At 42.3% G+C, this 26,665-nt stretch overlaps 2 protein-coding genes across 2 annotated transcripts in view; one reads left to right on the forward strand and one right to left on the reverse strand.

Moving 5' to 3' along the window:
• Positions 1-1,563: 1,563 nt before the first annotated feature.
• Positions 1,564-26,665, forward strand: part of cstpp1 (centriolar satellite-associated tubulin polyglutamylase complex regulator 1) — a 38,971-nt gene continuing 13,869 nt past the window's right edge. The window contains exons 1-6 of the mRNA XM_060927044.1: positions 1,564-1,612; positions 1,745-1,847; positions 13,567-13,697; positions 15,931-16,015; positions 16,139-16,224; positions 25,750-25,936. Of these exons, the coding sequence (XP_060783027.1) occupies positions 1,564-1,612; positions 1,745-1,847; positions 13,567-13,697; positions 15,931-16,015; positions 16,139-16,224; positions 25,750-25,936 (641 nt within the window). The remainder of the gene's footprint in view (positions 1,613-1,744; positions 1,848-13,566; positions 13,698-15,930; positions 16,016-16,138; positions 16,225-25,749; positions 25,937-26,665) is intronic.
• Positions 3,801-5,702, reverse strand: LOC132890249 (sodium- and chloride-dependent creatine transporter 1-like). Its single transcript, XM_060927043.1, has one exon. The coding sequence runs from the start codon at positions 5,700-5,702 to the stop codon at positions 3,801-3,803; it is 1,902 nt and encodes a 633-aa protein (XP_060783026.1).

The raw sequence follows: 26,665 nt of genomic DNA on the forward strand, positions 1-26,665 counted from the left end.
ATTTGAATCTATGCTCATTAACGCCCATATAGACATAGACACAGCAAATGGGTTCACTGTATTTAAAACTAAGGGCCAAAATAGATGATCTATCATTACATTCTCCCTTTTTTATTCTGTCATTCTGTCATATAGTATTATGCTATATACGTTGTATAAAACAACGTATTTTGTGTATATTTTGGTCGATATATTAATAAGTGTTAGTTTGAACATGAAAATAGAAAATAAATAGTTGCTCTTTTGTCTTTTTTTATTACCTGACTACTGATGTGCATTGAACAATTCCTTTTATCGCTGTCTATCTTTTTTTTAATTGAGTGTATCTATAAAATGTCAGCATTTTTTTAATTAAAAAAATGCAACTCGGTTTGCTTCCCAAATACGAACACTTCCTTCATCTCGCTCAGACAGGAAGGACTCGTTGCTATAAAACTTCCACATTTTGCATGGTTTTTTTTCTTTAAAATATCAGATTTTTGTAAATAAGATTTTTGAACACTAAAATAAAAAAGATATATTAAATGACAAAAATCGGTACTATAATAAAGTAAATGTATTATATATTTGCTAATTTATTTTTAATACAGTTGTGTATTTATCAATTAATTAAGAATTTATGGATTTCTTTTTTTAAATAAATGATAGATACTGGCAGCACGGTGGTGTAGTGGTCGCCTCACAGCAAGAAGGTTCGGGTTCAAGCCCCGTGGCCAGCGAGGGCCTTTCTGTGTGGAGTTTGCATGTTCTCCCCATGTCTGCATGGGTTTCCTCCGGGTGCTCCGGTTTCCCTCACAGTCCAAAGACATGCAGGTTAGGTTAACTGGTGACTCTAAATTGACCGTAGGTGTGAATGTGAGTGTGAATGGTTGTCTGTGTGTCAGCCCTGTGATGACCTGGCGACTTGTCCAGGGTGTACCCCACCTTTCGCCCATAGTCAGCTGGGATAGGCTCCAGCTTGCCTGCGACCCTGTAGAACAGGATAAAGCGGCTACAGATAATGAGATGAGATGAGATGAGATGAGAACACCCCCCACCTTTAAGTCGTTCAAATTCTGTAAAGCTGCTTTGCGACAATGTTTATTGTTAAAAACTCTATACAAATAAACTTGACTTGATAAGCGGCTACAGATAATGGATGGATAGCCCAGTCTAACAAGTACACATCCCCAAGCGTACATTTGTACAGATCCACCACATTGTTGCTTTATATATTTCTGTTTTAAAAATGATCTGAGGTATCATTTAATCCACTGAGAGTGTTAGGGATTAGATTTTTTTTTTTTTTTTTGTAAAGTCGAAATACACGTCTCTCTAAAAAAAATTACTTATTTACTCTTTAATAATCTAATCTTAAAACAATTATATATTTTTTATTATAAACTGTATTATTTTTGTTAAAATATAATATTATTATTGTACCTGGTTTGTGAACCGTATTGCTGATTGTTGTGTTGCTACTACGTCATATTTACTTTGATCTTTTCCATCGGTTGTTTTTACTTCCGGATCTGTTGTTCACGTGACCACCCGGCTTCACCCTGCCAGTCTCTATACAGCAATATGAAAATGAACACAGATCGGTTCACCATTACAGCAGAGGAATACTTAGGTATGCTATTGCAATTACACTTATTTCTTATTTCTGTTCTATAGCTGCAGTTATTATCTCACACACTGCATTGATAAGTTTACATCAGTGTCATGTTATTGTTATATAAATCTATATATGGTTGTATTGCAGCAGAGAGCAGTGCTCTTTTCTATCTGAATGATGCTGTGATTCAGCTGCTGGAGCACAGAGAGGAATTCATCCAGTTTGGCATCATGCGATATTTTGCAGAATAGTGAGTTTAATTTGAACAATCAGACCATGTGACATCAATAGCTGCATCTCTGCACAGATTTCTAACATCTCTGGGCATTTACTATTACCTGTGCACTTCAGTGTGTGTGTGTGAGTGTGTGAGAGAGATGGTCTTAGGTACATGCAAAGATGCCTTCAATTATGAAATTAAATGTTTCTAAAAAAAAAAAGCAATAAACCATAATAAAATGTCACAAAGTCAATATTTGATGTAATGACACTTTGCTTTAATAGTAGTCTCAGGTACAGTGAGTGCAACTCTATAAGGAAATGAGCTGTAGGTTTTACTGAGCATCTTCCGGAACCAGCCGTAGTTCTTCCAGACACTTTGACCGTCTCACTTCTTTCTTGTTTTTGCAGCAAACCCCAAAAGCCTTCATCGTGTTGTTGTCTAAGAAGTGTCTCTTACATAATATCTTGCTTTCTTTACTGACATACAAACATCTTTCTGTCACATTTGGAAATCTAAAATGCTTTGTTTTTATCTGACTCAATAATGTACAGTAGAAATCATCAAATAAAACTCTATTAACAATGTTTTTACTAAAAAAAAGGGCGTCTAAGACTTTTGCACAGGACTGTATAGTGCAAACAACAACAAAACATAAAATAAATTAATACATAGTTGCTTCATTATAGTATCTATCATCTCATCTCATCTCATCTCATCTCATCTCATTATCTCTAGCCGCTTTATCCTGTTCTACAGGGTCGCAGGCAAGCTGGAGCCTATCCCAGCTGACTATGGGCGAAAGGCGGGGTACACCCTGGACAAGTCGCCAGGTCATCACAGGGCTGACACATAGACACAGACAACCATTCACACTCACATTCACACCTACGGTCAATTTAGAGTCACCAGTTAACCTAACCTGCATGTCTTTGGACTGTGGGGGAAACCGGAGCACCCGGAGGAAACCCACGCAGACATGGGGAGAACATGCAAACTCCACACAGAAAGGCCCTCGCTGGCCACGGGGCTTGAACCCGGACCTTCTTGCTGTGAGGCGACCACTACACCACCGTGCTGCCAGTATCTATCATTTATTTAAAAAAAGAAACCCATAAATTATTAATTAATTGACAAATACACAACTGTATCAAAAATAAATTAGCAAATATATAATACATTTACTTTATTATAGTACTGATTTTTGTCATTTAATACTATATCTTTTTTATTTTGGTGTTCAAAAATCTTATTTACAAAAATCTGATATTTTAAAGAAAAAAAACCATGCAAAATGTGGAAGTTTTATAGCAACGAGTCCTTCCTGTCTGAGCGAGATGAAGGAAGTGTTCGTATTTGGGAAGCAAACCGAGTTGCATTTTTTTTAATTAAAAAAATGCTGACATTTTATATATACACTCAATTAAAAAAAAAGATCGACAGCGATAAAAGGAATTGTTCAATGCACATCAGTAGTCAGGTAATAAAAAAAGACAAAAGAGCAACTATTTATTTTCTATTTTCATGTTCAAACTAACACTTATTAATATATCGACCAAAATATACACAAAATACGTTGTTTTATACAACGTATATAGCATAATACTATATGACAGAATGACAGAATAAAAAAGGGAGAATGTAATGATAGATCATCTATTTTGGCCCTTAGTTTTAAATACAGTGAACCCATTTGCTGTGTCTATGTCTATATGGGCGTTAATGAGCATAGATTCAAATGGACTGACATGTATCTGTATTTATCCAAGCTAGACTCCTTCTTATGCTGTGCATCTCTGTCTGAACCAAGGATGAGCTCATAGTGTGCTGCTGAAATATAGTGAAGTAGAAACAGCAGCAATTTCAGCTCGCATGTTCTGCCCGATCCAATGATGTGATTGAGTCACGGACTTCTTGTAAACTTATTCTCACAGCTATTTGCTATTGAATTGTGGCTTTTGTGTGGATCCGCCATCTTCACTGCTACATAGTGCTCTTGAGGACGATGACCACGTTGTCTTCGATGCCTGGGGAGAGCGACGACGGGCTTCTGTTGTCCACATCAGTTTCCATGTACTCCGAATGATGTGCACCCCACACGGGTTTGGTCAGACTCTCCCAGCGCCCTCTGAAGGATCCTTTGGCCATGATGAGCTTGTAGATGACGCTAAGAGGGATGCAGAGCATGGAGGAGAGAGCCATCCACCATCCGATCATCTCCCCCCACCACGGGTACATGTACGTCTTCTTGTAGGTAAGAGGCTTGTAGTTCACCAGGTGGAACACGAATATTCCCATGCAAACACATGGAGTAAGAAACGACAAGCACCACTTCATCCAAGGGAGAGGCCGGTAACCGATCATATGGCCAATATTATCATTCATAAACCTATCAGCACCATAAACCCAAGCGACAACCATGCATTCCCAGAATGCCTGCCACAACAGGGTCATTCCACTGGCTGAATAATAGTCAAAAATTTGGAAGACATACATCCCTCCCTGTGTAGCCATGGAGAGACCTATAATAAACCAAAGCATGCAGCAGATCGCCACAATGATTTTTCGCTTTTTAAAGCGCTGAGGGAGCAGATCCAGGATGGCAGTTATAAAGCCTTCTACTCCAACAAACTGACTGTCCAACCCCAGTGTCAGCAGCATGAAAAAGAAAAGTACAGACCAGAGTGGTGCCACGGGCATCATCGACACAGCTTTGGGGTACGCGATGAACGCCAGGCCCGGTCCTGACTCTGCCACTTTTGAGATGTCCACACCTTGCTCAACAGCCATGAAGCCCAGAATGGAAAAAACTACAAAGCCAGAGAAGAAACTGGTGCCGCTGTTTATCAGGGCCAACACAAACGTATCCCTGTAGCAGTTGTTGTTGAATTGGTTATAACTGCCGAGAGCACTCAGGGCTCCGAGTCCGATGGCGTAAGAAAAGAACACTTGAGTACCAGCATCGATCCAGACCTGGGCCTCTTTAATCTTTGACCAGTCAGGCTTCAGATAGTACATGATCCCATCATAAGCCCCAGAAAGGGTCACACCTCTTACCAGGAGAATGCTCAGGATAATGTAGGGGAACAGGGCAGTGAAATACACAATCTTTCCTGTCGACTTTACTCCCTTCCATATGCAGAAGTAGACCACCAGCCAGACAGCTATCAGACACAGAATTATCTCCCAGTTCATCTGTCCCATATCGTCCAGGCCTTTGGAGATACGCAGCACCTTATTCTCCCAGAACTCAATGATGGGAGATGTGGCGTTCTCTAACTCCTTACAGGTCTTGTTCATGAAGGTGTAGTTGCTGATGGTTCCATTCTTGCAGGCGTCGTGGTGGAAGGTCTCAACGCAGTCTTCTGTGTTCCAGTAGTTGGTGCAGGTAGACCAGGGCAGTGTCTTCGTAAAGGATTGGATGAGGTAATATAAACTCCATGCCAAGACCACGATGTAGTAGGTGTTGCAGAAGAACACTATGACTGTCGAAGCATAGCCGAGTCCTTTAAAGAGAGGAGCGATGTTCCACACAGCGATGCCTCCAGCCTTCATGAACTGGCCCAGAGAAATTTCCAGAAAGAAGGTAGGAATTCCACCGAGAAATATAAAAAACACATAGGGAATGAGAAAGACTCCTCCACCATTTTTGTAGCACAGGTAAGGGAAGCGCCACACATTCCCCAGACCGACAGCGAAGCCCACACAGGACATGATGAAGTCCATCGGTCGGGTCCATGTCTCTCTCTGCGGCTGCATGTGGACTGTGTTGCCGTTTGCGGTGATCGGGATGCCATTGGCGGCCTTGTGTCTCCCATTGGGACTGAGATGGCTTTTATTCTCCTCCATCACGCAGCAGTCTGCACTCAGAGTGCTCCTCTCCATCCCAGAAACAGAATCAGAATCAGAAGCAAGCCCGCTGCCAATCATATTCTCACCACAAAAGGAAGTTGCTTAGGTGATTGGTGCCTGAACAGAGAATTAAAAAAAAAGACAAAAGTAGTTATAAATAGAATAAAAAAACAAGAAGCATCTAAAATATGCAAATTTTATATATGAGGGTAAGTCAAAAAGTTCTAAGACAGATGTTATAATTTCAAAAGGAATTCAAAAGAATTAAAAAAAAGGAATACAAAGAAGGAATTCTCCTTTGGAAATATAGCTTGCAGAAGTGTTTAGACTTAAATGGAGGATATGTAGAGAAATAGCTTTGTTATTTTCATAAAATTTTTTTCAATTTGTCTTAGAACTTTTTGACTTCCTCTCGTGTGTGTGTAATATAATATATATGTATGTATGTGTATGTAACGTGGCTGTAACAAACCAGACGCTCGCGGATATTGAATGAACTCAAGGTTTTAATGAGCACAATGGAAAAACACAATGTACAACAGCCAGGCTAGGTCAATTGAGGTTTTTCACCTGACGTCACAGGGTCACGTGACGCCCCGGTGTCCGCCATTTTGAAGGTCAAGCTAGCTAATGTCAACAATAGTAGCTAGTATGTTACTGTAGCAATGTTTACGTTCAGTCATTTGGATGACTGTTAAAACCTTTCAGTCTCAAGTTTTTCCTTTACTGTATTTACTAGTTTACTGTAATTATGATCCGGCAGCTATTTACACCAGATCCAGTGTAAATAGCTGCCGGAGCCGACGTCCCAGCCTGCCCGAGCGCGCTAGCACCCAGCCTGCCCGAGCGCGCTAGCTCCCAGCCTGCCCGAGCATGCTAGCTCCTAGCCTGCCCGTGCGCGCTAGCTCCGGCAAGCTCGGACGTCGGCTCTGGCAGCTATTTACACTGGATCCGGTGTAAATAGCTGCCGGATCATAATTACAGTAAACTAGTAAATACAGTAAAGGAAAAACTTGAGACTGCAAGGTTTTAACAGTCATCCAAATGACTGAACGTAAACATTGCTACAGTAACATACCAGCTACTGTTGTTGACATTAGCTAGTGCTAACAGCTAGCTGCTAGTACACTGCTACAACACAGACACCGACCCTAATAATACAGTTCTTGGTCATTGCCTGGTAACAGCAAATTTATAACGGGCCATGTCTCAACAGACTAAGAAGTTATTTCAATGACATTTAATAACATTTTGTTTATCCTGAGGACCGAAAGTAAATGAAAATGTGAACAAACCTTAGCTGTAATAAGATGGCGACCACCGGCTCCAGGGACGACCCGCTGATGTAGGCATGTTACCCAGCCTGACACAAAATATTTGTAGGCATCCAAACTCTTATACACTTTCAGATCAATACCTGTGTATGGTGATGGGTTTTTAACGACATAGGTATACAGATCATGTGGGCAGAAGTCAGGTAAAGACGAGGGCTTTGTGTACTTCCGTACGTCAGTGAACAATCCTGGTGGAAGCAGGTAAACGTCGTTCTCTAAGCCTGCTAACCTCAATTTTTGCAAATACCTCTCCCTCTGCTCGCCCTGTAAATGCCCTACGTCGCTGGATAGTGAAGGTGTTTTCTGCATCTCGCTCCTTTTTCTTTTATGTTTTTCATTTGTCACCTTCCTCGCATTCAAACTGATTCGAGCCGTGACGTCCAAAATGGCAGCATCACATGACTTGGTCACGTGGGTGAAAAACCTCAATACTGAGAGATCCAAAACCATAACAAGGGTTAGACAAATCGTGGTCGGAAAACAAATGAGGATTGAGAAATCGGGAAGCAAGAGAAACGAGCAAAGAAACACAAGGGCTAGGCAAAACAGGAGAAAACCGGAAGGCAAAAAGGGTCATACACAGGTACACAGGAATACAATCAGAATAGTAATGCTCAGTAGGGTTACGAAATGTGGAGGCAATACTGTGCGAGGAACAAAACAAACAAAGGGGTATAAATACAAACAGAAACAAAAAGGTACAGGTGATGGTAATTAGAACTCGGGGGTCCGGGTTGGCTGATGGAGTGCACGTGGTAGTGACTGGTGTGTGAGGGGGATTGTGGGAAGTAGAGTCCTGAGTGTTAGGTGAGCCCGGGAGCGTGACAGTACCCCCCCCCCCCCCCCCCCAGGAGTCCAAGGAGGAGGCCAAGGGACAAGGGCGACCACGACGACTGCCACCCACGCTGCCGGGAACACTCCTGAGCGAGCCATCGGAACTGCCGCAGTGCTGGACAGAGGGTCGTTGCCACAGACAACCTCTGGGACCACTGCTGCATGGACTGCCGGGAGGGCTAGACCCATGGCGCCTGGGACGGCCCCTAGACTGAGGCGCGGGCTTCTCTGGATGACGCTGATGGAACTTCTCTACCAACCCTGGATCCAGGATATCTCGTGCGGGAACCCAGCTACGCTCCTCAGGCCCATAGCCCTCCCAGTCCACAAGGTACTGCAGAGTCCATCCTCTTCTTCTGGAGTCCAGCAATTGGTGGACAGCATACACTGGGGTACCTTCTACATACACCGGAGGTGGGGGTGTGACATTGGGTGTGGCCTCGTCCAATGGACCTGAGACAACAGGTTTCAAGAGAGATACATAAAATGAGTTAGAAACACGGTAATGCACAGGCAGATCTAATTTGTAAGTAACTTAATTAATTCGCTGGAGAATTTTAAATGGACCTACGTATTTGGGTCATAATTTTCTACCTCCCTCAGGAAACTTGAAGTCCCGGGTCGATGGCCACACTCGGTCTCCAGGGAGGTAGGTAGGTGTGTAACCTCTATGATGATCTGCCAGCCTCTTGTGTCAGCGGAGGACGTTCTCGATCCGCTAGTGAGTCTGTTCCCAGACCTGCTTGCTCCGTTGCATCCAACTGTCAACAGCCGGGTTATCAGAGGGCATGGCAGACCATGGCATTAAGGGGGGTTGGTAACCCAGCATACATTGAAAGGGTGTGAGACCTGTAGCAGAGCTAATTAACAAGTTTTGGGCCATTTTAGCCCAGGGCAAGTGGTTGGACCAGTCAGCCTGGTTTTTGTGATAGCACAGTTTCAAAAACTTTCCCAGTTCTTGGTTTACCCTTTCACATTGACCATTAGACTGGGGATGGTAACTGGAGGTGAGACTGACGTTAACTCCCAGTCTCTCAAAGAAAGCTGGCCATACATGCGAGGTGAATTGAGGCCCTCGATCAGACACTATATCTTCTGGAATACCAAATATACGGAACACATAGTTAAAAAGGGTTTCAGCTGTTTGAAAGGCAGTAGGTAGGCTAAAGAAGGGAATAAATCTAACTCCTAGTGAGAACCTATCAACGATGGTCAGAATGACCATGTAGTTCTGTGAGGGGGGCAAGTCAGTAACAAAGTCTACTGCTAAATGTGACCATGGACAAGAAGGGACAGGCAAGGGCATGAGTTTACTGGCAGGGAGAGTTTTGGGTGTTTTGCATTTTGAACAGGTGGTGCATGAGGAGACAAACCTATGGATATCTGATAGCATATTTTCCCACCAATATCTGCCAGATAATAACTGGTGCATACGTGTCTCTCCCGGATGGCCAGAAGACAAAGAGGAGTGGGCACATGTAATTAACTTGTCTCTGCATTGAGTTGGTACATATTTACTTCCTACAGGGCAAGATTTAGGGGCAGGAGTGACAGTTTTTTGTCGATCTCTTTGTCTATTTCCCATCAAATGGGGGCAACCACAACTGACGGGGGTAGTACATGAACTACCTCAGGGGAGGATTCGGGACTGGGATATATATGAGACCGGGCATCTGCTTTAATATTACGGGAACCGGGATGATAAGAAATGGAAAAATTAAATCGGGAAAAGAATAGATACCACCAAGCCTAACGGGGATTGAGCCGTTTAGCTGCCCGTAAATATTCAAGGTTTTTGTGATCCGTTAACATGAGGAAGGGATGCATAGCTCCCTCTAGCCAATGGCGCCATTCTTCGAAAGCTAGTTTCATGGCCAGCAATTCTCTGTCTCCAATACTGTAATTACATTCGGAAGGTGTCAGTTTATGGGAGTAGAAGGCTATCGGATGTAATTTGCAGGGGTCACCTACACGCTGGGACAGCACAGCTCCAGTGCCTACCTCAGAGACATCCACCTCCACCACGAAAGGCTGAGTGGGACCAGGATGCTTCAGAATGGGGGCAGAGGTGAAGGCTACCTTGAGGGATTTGAATGCTTCCTGTGCCCAGGGATTCCATGAGAGTTTTTTGGCATTTCCTTTCAATAAGGTGGTAAGAGGAGCTGCTTGACTACTTAAATTGCGAATGAAACGATGGTAGAAATTAGCAAACCCAAGAAATCGCTGGAACTCCTTTATGGAAGTAGGGACGGACCAATTCGTTACGGCTTCTACTTTCTTATCGTCCATAATGACACCCTCCGGACTGATGACGTAGCCTAGAAAAGAAGTAGAAGGGAGATGAAATTCGCACTTCTCCCCTTTCACATACAGCTGGTTCTCAAGCAGACGTGTAAGGACAGAACGGACATGACGAATATGAGTTTTGAGATTAGGGGAGTAAATCAAAATGTCGTCGATGTAGGCCATAACATATTTGCCAAGCATATCCCTGAGGACGTCATTTACAAACGCTTGAAATACGGATGGGGCATTATGCAACCCAATGGGCATTACTAAATACTCATAGTGCTCCCTAGTGGTAAGAAATGCTGTTTTCCATTCGTCACCTTCCTTTATACGGACTAAATTGTATGCACTTCTTAAGTCGAGTTTTGTAAATATAAACACTCCATGAAGTTGTTCTAGCGCTACGGGGACTAAAGGCAGCGGGTAAGAATAGGGTTTAGTGATTTGATTTAACCCACGATAGTTAATGCAGGGCCTAAGTCCCCCCCCCATCTTTCTTGTTGACGAAAAAGAACCCTGCAGCTGCGGGAGAAGTAAAAGGACGGATGAAACCCTGTTCTAAAGCCTCCTGAATATACTCCTCCATAGCTCTCTCTTCCGCCTGAGTGAGTGGATAAATCCTAGACTTAGGTTGGATAGCATCATCTATTAATTCAATGGAAAAGTCATATTCTTTGTGAGGCAGAAGTTTGGTAGCACTTTTCTTACTAAATACTTCTAACAAGTCACTGTATTCGGGGGACACGGAAACTACAACATTGGGATTGGGGCTTTCTATAGTCGTTGATGATACCAACACTGTGGGAAGCTAGACAATGGTCATAGCAGTAACTGGATCATGAGAGTATTTCTTTATCGGACCAGGATATGACGGGGTTATGTTTTCTAAGCCAGGGCAAACCTAAAATAATGGCATACTCACAAGAATTCAATACAAAAAAAACGAATCTCTTCAGAATGCAAAGTACTGACAGTCATATTAATGGGTTTTGTCACCCGGTTAACAAGTCCTCCCACAGGATCCCCATCGACAGCAGTCAATCTCAGCGGCTCTTCCAGTGGCTCCACAGGAACCTGGAGTTGTTCCACCAGCTCGGTGTGGATAAAGTCCCCTTGAGCTCTGGAATCAATTAATGCTGCGAACACAAAGACAGACTGAGGGCAGTTAATTGTCACAGGTAGGAGGAAGGACTTGGAGATCAATCCCTTAGTGGGTGCACTCATCACATGCTCCACGTGTTTTCCCGGGGTCGGTGCCGAAGTACTGCGCTGGCGTATTTGACAGTCACATAGAATGTGACCCGCAGTTCCACAATAGAGACACAGCCCATCATGGAGACACCGTTGCTTCTCCTCCGCAGACAAATGGAATGAGTCACACTGCATGGGTTCTAGGGATTCTGGATCCTCATGAGTCCAGGCCAGAGGTGGATACGGGCGGCGAGGAGTCAGTGCGACAGCTGGAACTGTAGGGGATTTACAAAGACCTCTCCCATGCTTCAGTTGGTCTAGGCGAATGGCTAAAGAAATCAGCTTCTCTAGTGAAAGATAGTCATCCTTACACGCCATTTTCGTTGCAAAATGTCACTAGTAAAGCCGGCTCATTCCATCCACTCCCAGCCACAAGAGTGCGAAATTCCAAAGCATAGTCAGAAACTGAGTGATTACCCTGACATAAACGGGTGAGTAATTCCCCTTAAGAGTGGCCCTCATTGGCGTGATCGAAAACTGCTTTAAATTCTTTGACGAAATTGTCATAAGTGTCGGACTGGACTATGGGCCAAACTGTGGTAGCCCAATCTAAGGCCTTGTCCGTAAGGCGAGAAATCATAAAAGAAATACGAGCCTTGTCAGAGTTCAGAGGGGAATTCATAAAAAATATCGACCATTGTAACAAAAACCCTTTATACTGATTAGGTGAGCCATCAAATTTATCTGGTTTACTGACAACAAACGAACTGGTATCAGCCGTGGAGGCAGCAGCTTGGTTAGTAACCATAGGCGTGCCAGAGAAGCTGAGTCATTGGAGTTGGGTGGTGATTTCTTTCATGCTTTCAACAATCTGCATCAACTGTTTTTGCTGCTCACCTACAGTGTATGCGTATATATATATATATATATATATATATATATATATATATATATATATAAAACGTGCAAATTATAGTGCCTGTCTGGACAGAAAAACCAGGTGCCGCTCGCACTATATCTTTTATTTTAAAAAAACAATTCTGTAAGTAAATAAATAATTAAATACACAGTCTCTTATTATGCCATATAACGCAACTTCATTTAGTTTTTGATAAATTATCAATACATTCATGCATAATTGCTGTATTATATATTGTCACATATTTATAAAAAATAAGAAAATGAACAAATTGGCATTTATTTTATTTTATTTTAATTTTTACAAATTTATTTTATGATCAATGCTATATTATAGTATCAATTGTCACGGTTAACAGAACAATGTACAATAAAAAAAAGAAGCAATTTTATCAATAAATAAATTAATTAATTGCTTGGAAATGATATACCAGAGGTCCCTCCTGTCTGATCAACTTTGATATTGAGCAGAAAATATAAATTTATTCTACTGATTAAAATTGTTGCAGCAACAATAATAATAATAATAATAATAATAATAATAATAAGAACAGGGGTGGCATGGTGGTGTAGTGGTTAGCACTGTTGCCTCACAGCAAGAAGGTTCTGGGTTCGAGCCCAGTGGCTGACGGGGGGCCTTTCCATGTGCAGTTTGCATGTTCTCCCCGTGTCTGCGTGGGTTTCCTCCGGGTGCTCTGGTTTCCCCCACAGTCCAAAGACATGCAGGTTAGGTTAACTGGTGACTCTAAATTGACCGTAGGTGTGACTGTGAGTGTGAATGGTTGTCTGTGTCTATGTGTCAGCCCTGTGATGACCTGGCGACTTGTCCAGGGTGAACCCCGTCTCTCGCCCATAGTCAGCTGGGATAGGCTCCAGCTTGCCTGTGACCCTGCATAGCATACATAAGTGGTTACGGATAATGGCTGGATGGATAATAATTATAATAACAATAACACGTTAAAGTTCTAAAATATAAAAATACTGGAAAAGTTTGACATACAAAATTGTGAAAGAATGAAAGCAAGTGTGTATCGGTGATCTTGGAGTTAGATACAACTGTGGTATGTTGTTAAATTGAATGTTTAGCCAAAATGGACAGTTTCTTTCAGTTTATCCATTGTATCAAATGTTGATCATTATTCAAGACATGTTAAGTGTTGGAAGTTTGCTTCCTTAGTTACCAGGGTAATAAATAAGGGGGTGTAATTGCTACGTTTTCCAATACACATCATGCGTCATCAGGTGATACCATTCGTACGAAAGGAGCAAACCTTCAGAAATGAACAAATGTCTTTGCTAAAGGATTCCTTAAAGTGCTTGATATTTTGCAGCTTCACCAGTGTGAAGAATGGGAACCATGTTCTGTTCAGAGAATTCAGCTATGTTAAAGGTACAGCACACAACCGAGCTTCCTTCATCCACATCTTCTGGAAATGCTTCAGACAGATTGGAAAGAACAGAGGTAGGTATGGGTGTGGTTTTTTTACCGCTTTTATTTATAAAACTAAAAGAGACATAGTACGTCCTCATGGGCAGCACAGTGGTGCAGTGGTTATCACTGTCACCTCACAGCAAGCAGCTTCTAGGTTCAAACCTGTTGGTCAATCAGGGTCTTTCTGTGTGGAATTTGTTCTACTCGTGCCTGCGTGGGTTTCCTCTGGGTTCTCTGGTTTCCTCTTACAGTCCAAAGCCCTGCTGATTAGTTCAACTGGCTACTTTAAATTGATAGTGTGAATGGCTGTCTGTCTCTTTGTGTTAGCCCTGTGATAGATTGGTGACCTGTCCAGGATGTACCCCGCCTGTCGCTCAATGTCAGCTGGGATTGGCTCCAGCTTTCCCTGCGACCCGCAAAGGATAAGCAGTATAGAAAATGAACGAATGAATGTTTCCTTGTGTTGAGGTTAAGATTAGATATAGATTTATGTGTAGGCATAATATTCCTTAGCTGCATTAATATTTATATCAATGGAAGGTTGTCGCAAGGATAGGAAAACAAATATATACAGTGGTGCTTGAAAATTTGTGAACCCTTTAGAATTTTCTGTATTTCTGCATAAATATGACCTAAAACATCATCGGATTTTCACACAAGTCCTAAAAGTAGATAAAGAGAACCCAGTTAAACAAATGAGACAAGAATATTATACTTGGTCATTTATTTATTGAGGAAAATTATCCAATATTACATATTTGTGAGTGGCAAAAGTATGTGAACCCCTAGGATTAGCAGTTAATTTGAAGGTGAAATTAGAGTCAGGTGTTTTCAATCAATGGGATGACAATCAGGTGTGAGTGGGCACCCTGTTTTATTTAAAGAACAGGGATCTATCAAAGTCTGATCTTCACAACACATGTTTGTGGAAGTGTATCATGGCACGAACAAAGGAGATTTCTGAGGACCTCAGAAAAAGCATTGTTGATGCTCATCAGGCTGGAAAAGGTTCCAAAACCATCTCTAAAGAGTTTGGACTCCACCAATCTACAGTCAGACAGATTGTGTACAAATGGAGGAAATTCAAGACCATTGTTACCCTCCTCAGGAGTGGTCGACCAATAAAGATCACTCCAAGAGCAAGGCGTGTATTAGTCGGCGAAGTCACAAAGGACCCCAGGGTAACTTCTAAGAACCTGAAGGCCTCTCTCACATTGGCTAATGTTAATGTTCATGAGTCCACCATCAGGAGAACACTGAACAACAATGGTGTGCATGGCAGGGTTGCAAGGAGAAAGCCACTGCTGTCCAAAAAGAACATTGCTGCCCGTCTGCAGTTTGCTAAAGATCACGTGGACAAGCCAGAAGGCTATTGGAAAAATGTTTTGTGGATGGATGAGACCAAAATAGAGCTTTTTGGTTTAAATGAGAAGTGTTATGTTTGGAGAAAGGAAAACACTGCATTCCAGCATAAGAACCTTATCCCATCTGTGAAACATGATGGTAGTAGTATCATGGTTTGGGCCTGTTTTGCTGCATCTGGGCCAGGACGGCTTGCCATCATTGATGGAACAATGAATTCTGAATTATACCAGTGAATTCTAAAGGAAAATGTCAGGACATCTGTCCATGAACTGAATCTCAAGAGAAGGCGGGTCATGCAGCAAAACAACGACCCTAAGCACACAAGTCGTTCTACCAAGGAATGGTTAAAGAAGAATAAAGTGAATGTTTTGGAATGGCCAAGTCAAAGTCCTGACCTTAATCCAATGGAAATGTTGTGGAAGGACCTGAAGCGAGCAGTTCATGTGAGGAAACCCACCAACATCCCAGAGCTGAAGCTGTTCTGTACGGAGGAATGGGCTAAAATTCCTCCAAGCCGGTGTGCAGGACTGATCAACAGTTACCGGAAACGTTTAGTTGCAGTTATTGCTGCACAAAGGGGTCACACCAGATACTGAAAGCAAAGGTTCACATACTTTTGCCACTCACAGATATGTAAATTGGCTTATTTTCCTCAATAAATAAATGACAGAGTATAATATTTTTGTCTCATTTGTTTAACTGGGATCTCTTTATCTACTTTTAGGACTTGTGTGAAAATCTGATGATGTTTTAGGTCATATTTATGCAGAAATATAGAAAATTCTAAAGGGTTCACAAACTTTCAAGCACCACTGTGTGTGTGTGTGTGTGTATATGTGTGTGTGTTGATATGTTTCTGTACGGTTGTGACGTAATCATGTTATTAACCTCTTCACAGATTTGCTAACGATGATGGAGTATACGTCGCTTCTCCAGCTCTTATGTCCAGACTTTCCTGCTGAAATGGTGCAGAACACAGCCAAGTAATAAACCACTTTTGTTTACACTTTTTTCAGTCACAGCAGACCACACAGTGTCCCAACATGTCCCCGTGTTTTCATTTTCACATTAGTAAACACTGTATTCTGATGTTGCTTGTATTATAGGATTGTCCTGATGGAGGATGCTATGGACTGCCCCATGTCCTTCTCAGATTTCATCTACTCTCTCCAAATCCAGTTTTATTATGAAGGTAGGACCATCAAAAGTCCATCATTTCCCACTTATCCCTAATGAAACTCTCCTAAGGGGTGTTCACACGGCACATATTTGCATCGATGCTGCACCGATGTATTTTGTTGCGATATATCTTACAACGGTGTAAATTTTGTGGAGCGTTCACACGTCACAAGCCTGCTTACTAGAGAGAAGCGTGTTAGCACCGGTGCAGCCCCACTTGCGGTCACACGGCAGTTTTTGCGACCGTGCTATGCGATAGTAATAATGCGGAAATGAAATATGTGCATGCGTGAAAATGTACTTCCTTTTCCCGGTTGTCATGGCATCACCAAGCGCCAGGAAAACAACGTGGATGAAGACACCAGTGTTGCCAGATACTGCTGACGTTTTCCAGCCCAAAATATGTTCAAATCCGCCAAAATGCACTTAAAACCTCCCAATCTGGCAACACTGGAAGACACGCAGTTCTGTTGTTGTTGATATTCGCCATTTTGGAAGCGCAAAATACCAGGATGCAAATTATGCAATGCCCATATGTAATCAACTCTCCTCACGCGTAGCGAGTCTACCCCTGTAGCGTTCAGACGTCCCATTTTATATCGGTGCTGCCCCGCAAACTAGCATTTACTCCGGAGTAAATTTCTTAAACCACCTCCCGAGCAGGGTTAGATTTGCACCGGTTTAAGCAGCTTTCAGGGGCTACACCGGTATAACTTTGTACCGTGTGAACGCTCTACCGGGGCAGCCCCGGTGCTACACCGGAGTAAAAGTTGCCATGTGAACACCCATCTAGTCAAGACCTATGAGCTTCTGTACTAGGACAGAACTGGAGCTACAAGTCAAATGTAGCTGATGGAAGAAAAAAACCTTGAAAGGAGTCAGACTCCCAAGGGAAAGTCGTCTGGGTGATGGCGGATAGTGAGATTATAAATCATTACAGTTTACAGGTGTAGAAGAGGAACGCCAAGAATAAACAGTACTGTGTTGAATGTTCAGAATCCTGGGATGAGCACAGGACAGTGTTTAGGATTACTGAAGCTAGGACTGAGCTGGAGTATCCTGTAGGTCATGATGGATGATTTGTCTCAATGCTTGCAGTTGGAGGTCATGCCAGGTCCTGGCTGATGGCTTTTCTGGCAGCCCTCTTCTCCTTTTCACTGGCAACATGGCATTTCTCAAAGTCCTCAACAGCAATGAGGCAGCGCTTTCCCCACAATGACTGGCTCAGTGTGTCCGTGTCCATGTGTTTAAGTTTATACTGCACACTTTCATGTTTCTCTTGAGGATGTCTCTATAATGAAGCCACGGGCGACCTACCCGGTGGCTACCAACACTGAGTTGTCCATAAAATAGTGCTTTTGGGATATGCACTGTGTCCATACACAACTCACTGCTTACCATGCAACACGTCTCCAGAACAGTGGTGTTGGGTATGTGGTCCTGCCAGTGGATATTGCAAATCCTGCAAAGACGGTGCATATGGAACTCAAAGTTGTTGTATGTGCTTTCTGTAAGGAGTCCACATTTCACATCTATATAGAAGAGAGGACAGTCCAGCAGCTCTGTAGACACTGATCTTTGTTGTCAGCTTTATGTTGTGGCTCTTCCACAAGCCAAATGGCCAAATGCTACACTGGCTTTGGATATGCAGTTGGTAATTTCATTGTCTAGGGAGCCGTCATACGACATCACACTTCTGAGATAGCAGAAGCTTTTTACTGATGTCAAGTTCTTGCCTTCAGCTGTTATTACTGGGTCATAGTGCTTGCCGCCTGGACAAGGCTGATCCATCGCCTCAGTTTTCTTTATGCTGATTGTGAATCCAAACTTCCTGCCCGCAGTTGAAAACCTGTCAACTATGGCTTGTATGTCCTCAAGACTGTGGGCCAAAAGTGCATAGTCGTCCACAAACAGTAGGTCACGGATCAGCATTTCGGTTATTTTAGCGTGGGCTAAGAAGTGTCTCAGGTTGAACACTCCACCATCATATCTCAGCTTGAAGATACACGCTGAGTTCCAAGTCATGAAACGCGTACTATACACCAAACAGTGTAGGGGCTAATACACAACCTTGTTTGGTGCCGTTGGTAATGCTGAACGGTTTGGAGAACTTGCCATTATCTGAAACTCGGCCCATCATGCCATCAGGAAATGATCGAATGATAGCAATCAATCTGTCAGGGTATCTGACTTTTATGGAGCAGCGTCCATAAACCGACCCTGCTGACAGTATCAAACGCCTTTGTTAAGTCCACAAATACCATGTAGAGTGGTTTGTTTTGTTCCAAGCATTTTTATTATTTATTATTATACCCCCACTCCAAAGGATACTGGTTTACGTCCGTCCGTATCTCCATCCGTCAGAAACATATTTAGTACTGAGCTTCAGCTTGGAGTTCTATACCGTGTATACCATTTTCAGGTCTGTCCCACATTGACTTCCTGTTTACCGACTGAATGTATTTATGAAACATATAGCATGGATTTACAAAATTTTCATAACATGTTTCTCAGCAACTACAAATCATTACTGCTTGATATTTGTTACCGAGCTTCAGCTTGAGGTTCTATACCATGTATACCGTTTTCAGGTCTGTCGCACATCGACTTCCTGTTTACCGACTGAATGTATTTACGAAACATATCGCATGGATTTTGACGCTACTTCAAGAAGCAAAATGCTTTTTCAAAATGACAGTTTAGCAGGATGCTATTTGAAATCCCTGGGGAGAGACATTGCTCTTTACTTACTTGTTTCAGGGTTAATTATTTGTTGAAGTCAGCATTTACAATAAGTGTCCTATTCCTTCAATTGTTTGTATTCTGATGTAAGTGAGAGCGGGGGGATACGCAAGTGAGCAGTAGCTCACAGTTGATCTTATTTTTGCAGCTGTCTATAGGCAAAGATCATTTCAGCAGTACCGTGACCACTAGGAAAACCACATTGAGACCCAGGGTAGACTCTTCCGGTTACATTGTTGATCAATCGGTTCAGTACCCACTCTGGCTAAGTTCTTTCCTGCTGTAGAGAGTAATGATATGCCATGGTGATTGTCACACTGGGATCGGCTTCCTTTGTGCTTGTAGAGATGGATGATGGAAGCTAGGACTGATAATCATTTATAAAATAGTCACATATCAGTACAATATATAAACGTGAACAAAACTTCACCGTTACAAGTTGGAATTATGGTGGAAAGCAGGAAGTGATGTGGATGCTAATATAGTTACACTTTTTGAGCTGAATATTTTCCTTTTTTTTAAATTTCTGAATGACCTTACATTGCATAACAGTGCTGTTTAAGGCAGGCATATGAAAATATTGGCATGTGTATGGATTATCATTAAGACCGACTTCCATTACTTTTTAGCCCCATTAGCATTACAGCTCCAGGTCAAAACGAATCACACCAATGGTGGATATCAAACATGTCTTGGCTAATCGATTGCATTTGTAGAGTCCATTTGGAGCAGATATATTCCATTCAACTAGCACGATATAGAACGAGTCGAAGACGAGTAGCTGAATGGAATATATCTGATGTACCACGAAAACAAGCCAGCCACTATTATTATTATTATTATTATTATTATACATACACACTTTCTTCATATCAGCATTCTCGAAGGCCAACTCTAGCTTACCCGCGAGTTGGCGCCATCAGCATGACAGTGAAGTCACCTTCCAGCCGGTGTAGCATTCATCAGTAGTGTTAGCGAATGCTAATAAAGCATTCAAGCCAGTGCTATCGAGAGCAAGTTGCATGGGCTAACGATCGAGAAACTAAGATTTCTCCAGACTCTTCTTCCACGCTGCACGCTCACTACAGTATTTTTCACTCAGACTCACATATTCATTCCCCTGTGTAATTTATTTAGTTACTTTTAAAATCAACATCAACAACTACACACAACAGAGTGAACTGACAGCCAAAATTCCCTCAAAATCTTCCATTTTTAACAAATTAAGCCTGGCAGCCATGTTTGTTTACAAATTGTCACAGTCACTTGCTAGCACAGAAGTTTTACATCTCCGACGTGTCTCTTTTCCAGTTTTTTGATGTCTGTTGGTATGTTTTTCTCTTGTAAATATGTGTGAAGAATATCTAATGAAGTTTTGGTAGCCTTTCAGGTGTTCAATGCATCTTTCTCTTTCCCGGCGAACAAAGAAATGGTTCTGTGCATGCGCAGCAGAAAACTTTCTCATTAGACTTTCGCATCAGCTCCAACGTGTGACGTCATGTTGTCTTGACAATGTGCAATATCGTAAACCATATTCAATGCTCATTCTCCATTGGGTAGCGTGACGTAATACAGGTAGGATAAGCGATATGCTAACAATGTTGCATGCTATCAAACTAAATGAATGAAACCCACTAGGAGGGAATAGAATACATGTTTTTATTCCATGGAAAAAGTGTCCTGTATGGATAATGATTCCTGATGGTTCACTCTGATGACGTCACTCCTAGTGTTTTCCTGCTGACTCAATGCATGTTTGTCAAAATGGTGAACCGGTTCAAAATTAAAATTCTTTTGATTAACTTGCATATTTTTTTTTTTTTGTGGATGTGTCCATCCAGGCGGCACGGTGGTGTAGTGGTTAGCGCTGTTGCCTCACAGCAAGAAGGTCTGGGTTCGAGCCCCGTGGCCGGTGAGGGCCTTTCTGTGCGGAGTTTGCATGTTCTCCCCGTGTCTGCGTGGGTTTCCTCCGGGTGCTCCGGTTTCTCCCACAGTCCAAAGACATGCAGGTTAGGTTAAGTGGTGACTCTAAATTGACCGTAGGTGTGAATGTGAGTGTGAATGGTTGTCTGTGTCTATGTGTCAGCCCTGTGATGACTTGGCGACTTGTCCAGGGTGTACCCCGCCTTTTGCCTGTAGTCAGCTGGGATAGGCTTCAGCTTGCCTGCGACCCTGTAGAACAGGATAAAGCGGCTAGAGATAATGAGATGAGCTGAGATGAGATGTGTCCATCCACATGGTGATCAGCAGCACGGGAGCACCACAGGGGACTGTGTTCTCTCCAGTTCTGTTCACTCTCTATACATCAGACTTCAAATACAACTCAGAGTCTTGCCACATGCAGAAGTTCTTGGACGATACTGCGATTGTGGGATGTGTTCATGATGGACAGGAAGAGGAGTACAAGAGCCTGATACAGGACTTTGTGTTGTGGGGTAAATCCAACCGCTTGCAGCTGAACATTGGCAAAACAAAAGAAATGCTTGTGGACTTTAGAAGGTCCAGGCCGACTCTGCAGCCGATCTCTATTGAGGGCGTCGATGTGGAGATGGTCAGGACCTACAAATACCTGGGTGTGTATCTGGATGACAAGCTGGACTGGACAGTGAACATTGACACCCTCTACAGGAAGGGTCAGAGCAGACTCTACTTCCTGAGGAGGCTCGGGTCCTTCAGGGTCTGCCGAAAACTGCTGCTGATGTTCTACCAGTCTGTGGTAGCCAGTGTCCTCTTCTATGCTGTAGTGTGTTGGGGAGGCAGCATTAAGAACCGAGACACTGGACAGCTCGACAGGCTGGTGAGGAAAGCTGGCTCTGGGCTGGGAACTGAGCTGGAGTCCCTTACACCAGTGGCAGAGCGAAGGGCCCTGAGCAAACTGCTCTCAATGTTCATCACCCTCTGCACGGTGCCATCATCAGGCAGAGGAGCTTGTTCAGTGGCAGACTGTTGTTCCTGCCCTGCACCACGGATAGATTCAGGAAGTCTTTTGTCCCTCAGGCCATTAGACTGTTCAACTCCTCCCGGCTCAGCAAAAATAAGACTCTGTGACTCTGCTGTACTCAGGACTAGTTACACTGCTCATTTCATGTCTATTGCACTTTTCTGCTGCTTACATAGATGTACATTATATGCATAGATGGGTATGTATATACAGATATTTGTAGATAAGCCGGTATGTTGTACTTTACCTTATTATATACTTTATTATTATATACTGTTATAATGTACCTACTTACTTACAGTGCTCAGCGTAAATGAGTGCACCCCCTTTGAAAAGTAACATTTTAAACAATATCTCAATGAACACAAACAATTTCCAAAATGTTGACAAGACAAAGTTTAATATAACATTTATTTAACTTATAACGTGAAAGTAAGGTTAATAATATAACTTAGATTACACATTTTTTCAGTTTTACTTAAATTAGGGTGGTGCAAAAATGAGTACACCCCACAACAAAAACTATTCCATCTAGTACTTTGTATGGCCTCCATGATTTTTAATGACAGCACCAAGTCTTCTAGGCAGGGAATTAACAAGTTGGCGACATTTTGCAACATCAATCTTTTTCCATTCTTTAACAACAACCTCTTTTAGTGACCAGATGCTGGATGGAGAGTGATACTCAACTTGTCTCTTCAGAATTCCCCATAGGTGTTCGATTGGGTTCAGATCAGAAGACATACTTGGCCACTGAATCACTTTCACCCTGTTCTTCTTCAGAAATCTAACAGTGGCCTTAGATGTGTGTTTAGTTATGTTGGAAAAGTGCATGATGACCAAGGGCACGGAGTGATGGTAGCATCTTCTCTTTCAGTATAGAGCAATACATCTGTGAATTCATGATGCCATCAATGAAGTGCAGCTCCCCGACACCAGCAGCACTCATGCAGCCCCACATAAGGGCACTGCCACCACCATGTTTCACTGTAGGCACCATGCATTTTTCTTTGTATTCCTCACCTTTGCAACGCTATACAGTTTTGAAGCCATCAGTTCCAAAAACATTTATCTTGGTCTCATCACTCCAGAGTATAGAGTCCCAGTAGTCTTCATCTTTGTCAGCATGGGCCCTGGCAAACTCTAGGCAGGCTTTTTTGTGCCTGGGCTTTAGGAGAGGCTTCTTTTGTGGACAGCATCCATGCATGCCATTCCTCTGCAGTGTACGCCATATTGTGTCACAGGAAATAGTCACCCAGTTTGGCATTCTACTTCTTTAGATAACTGCAGTGAACTTGCATGCCGATTTTCTCCAACTCTTCTCATCAGAAGACGCTCCTGTTGAGGTGTTAACTCCCGTGGATGAGGTGGACGTCTCTGTGAGATGGTTGCAGTTCCATCTTTCTTAAATTTTTGTACCACTTTTGCTACAGTATTCTGACTGATAAGTAAAGCTTTGCTGATCTTCTTGTAGTCTTCACCTTCGTGGTGGAAATAAATTATTTTCTTTGGGGAATTCTGAAGAGACAAGTTGAGCATCACTCTCCATCCAGCATCCAGTCACTAAAAGAGGTCATTGTTGAAGAATGGAAAAAGATTGATCTTGCAAAATGTCGCCAACTTGCTCATTCCATGCCTAGAAGAATCTGTGGTTGGTAGAAGAGAGCAACTGGACTTGCTTGAAAAGTCTTGAAGACGTTTCGCCTCTCATCCGAAAGGCATCCTCCGTTCTGTCTGTCTAATAGGGAGTATCAAGTATTTATCCTCTCATGGATCATCATAGAATCCGAATCAGAATGCTGATGGCTTCATTGTAGGTGGCTGATAGATGTCATAGACACCCACCCCTGTTCAGTGATGGTCGTTCCAGGTTGACAAAAATGAACGATCCTCTCTGGCTAAGATGTATGCCAGTTTTTTGAGAGGATCGTTCATTTTTGTCAACCTGGACAGCCACCTACAATGCAGCCATCAGCATTCTGATTCGGATTCTATGATGATCCATGAGAGGATAAATACTTGATACTCCCTATTAGACAGACAGAACTGATGATGCCTTTCGGATGAGAGGCGAAACGTCTTCAAGACTTTTCAAGCAAGTCCAGTTGCTCTTTTCTACCAACCACAGATTACTATGTACCTGGATGACTGAGTATCTTCACAGACATGCCTAGAAGACTTGGTGCTGTCATTAAAAATCATGGAGGCCATACAAAGTACTAGATGCAGTAGTTTTTGTTGTGGGGTGTACTCATTTTTGCACCACCCTAATTTGAGTAAAACTGAAAAAATGTTTAATCTAAGTTATATTATTAACCTTACTTTCACGTTATAAGTTAAACAGATGTTATATTAAACTTTGCCTTGTCAGCATTTTTGAAATTGTTTGTATTCATTGAGATATTGTTTAAAATGTTACTTTTCAAAGGGGGTGTACTCATTTACGCTGAGCACTGTATATATTATACATACTGTTATATATCTCATCTCATTATCTCTAGCTGCTTTATCCTGTTCTACAGGGTCGCAGGCAAGCTGGAGCCTATCCCAGCTGACTACGGGCAAAAGGCGGGGTACACCCTGGACAAGTCGCCAGGTCATCACAGGGCTGACACATAGACACAGACAACCATTCACACTCACATTCACACCTACGGTCAATTTAGAGCCACCAGTTAACCTAACCTGCATGTCTTTGGACTGTGGGGGAAACCGGAGCACCCGGAGGAAACCCACGTGGACACGGGGAGAACATGCAAACTCCGCACAGAAAGGCCCTCACCGGCCACAGGGCTCGAACCCGGACTTTCTTGCTGTGAGGCGACAGCGCTAACCACTACACCACCGTGCCGCCTCACTGAGCATTGGTGGTTCAGTGGTAGAATTCTCACCTGCCACTGTTATATATACTAACTTAACTTTATATATCGTATACTATCACACTATTATATATACTATATGTACTGATATATACTTTAACTATGCCTATCATGTAATATACTATGCTTTTTATCTACCATATACCACTAAACACGCTGCACATGTATGTACCGTAACTGTCCACAAAGTATTTGCACTGCTCATTACACTCTTATTTGCACTGTGACTGGTTACTGCCAACTGCACTACCTCACACACTGAGAACTGTATATTCTATTATTTGCTCTTGTTGGTAATGTTTTATTTCTTTGGTATTTTGTATTTTAGTTTTTTATACGACCTGCTTGTATAATGCTATTTAGTTTTTGTATTGATCTTGTGCAATGCGGAAATGTTACTTGAATTTCCCTCTGGGATTAATAAAGCATCCATCCATCTATCTATCATATAAAAGAACTTTACACACTAGCATATTTATGTTCAGGCAATGAGGAACTGGGAGACAGGCACGACAGTTTAAGGTGTGTTTTGGTTTTTATTTTTTTCACAATACACTTTTCAGTGCCTTGACCATGCAAACACAAACACAGCCACACACTGGGGAACACAGCTCCCTCTCTCGTTACTGGCCACTGAAAGACACACATTAGTAGACAGCCAGTAATCAATCCCAGGTGTCAATGATCACGTTACCTGCTGGTTCACCTGATTCCTCACTATTCACAGCCAACGCTCGACCACGCCCCTGCTGCCACAGTGCTATAAGAATAGAGATTATTGTTATTATTATTATTATTATTATTATTATTATTATTGCGATATAACATTAATATTATTATTAAAAATAGCTAGTATTATTAAGCGAAAAATCATGTCAATTTCTCTTTGAAACTTTGCTTTTAGGTCTGAATGTTCGAGCTGGGTGTGTTTATGGATTTTTTTTCTTTACTAAATCCCTTCTTATTTCTCTACCAGAGTTCCTTGAGAGTGTGATGGTGATTTATGAGGACTTGCTCGAGGGAAAGAACCCGAACGCCGTCATCGTCCCGACCTCGACGTCAGCCGAAACCATATCCAGTGATGACACGGACATGCAGGAGGGAGTGGACTCCTCCGTCCTGCTCGAGTGTATCGAGGGACTGTGTGAACGTTTTAAGCACAAGTAAGACACTCAGCTGTTAAACATTTACTTTTCACTCTCTATATTGGGTAGGCTTTGTGGAATTCCTATATGGGTTGGGTATCACTGACTCAAATTTCACTTTTCAGACAGCACTACATCAAAAGGATGTCTGATGAAGTGATGTAATTAACGTGAGGCTATTCATGGGAGCTATTCGGGGAATCGGTGAACCTTTTTATAAGCTTGCCTACAATTCCACCAGTTTGAGAGCCAAACTATTACTTTATATACAACATATGTGAAAATATAAAAATTTTTTTCAAGTCTTTTAGCATGTACACAGCTCAAAAACAGTGATGTAGACATTTATGCACAAGTGGGAGATGCATTTTATTTTATTGTGATTTAGCGTCCATTCAGAATATTTGGAACATCGCAATTGCCAGGATCATGTATTGTTTCTTTTTCTTTTAAATTTTTAACCAATAATTTCCAAAATCCTCACCACTGTCCATGTTTTATTTTAATGGTGGTCATGTAGCCCTGATAACTTCCTCATGGTGGCAACCTGACGCCATCCCTGAGCCCCTGACGTCAGCATTTTGGTGCTGGAAATGATGGAAAATTATTCTAACATGTTGCTCATTACAAAATAAAAATCTGTTAGTGATGGCACATTGCTTAAAAATTGTTGATCATTTTCCTAGAACAGTACGTCCCCCAACAATGTTTTTACTCCTTAGGCCGTGGTCACACTACAGCTCATGA

The sequence above is a fragment of the Neoarius graeffei genome, chromosome 8 (assembly GCF_027579695.1).
Source record: "Neoarius graeffei isolate fNeoGra1 chromosome 8, fNeoGra1.pri, whole genome shotgun sequence".
NCBI classification, from domain to species: domain Eukaryota; kingdom Metazoa; phylum Chordata; class Actinopteri; order Siluriformes; family Ariidae; genus Neoarius; species Neoarius graeffei.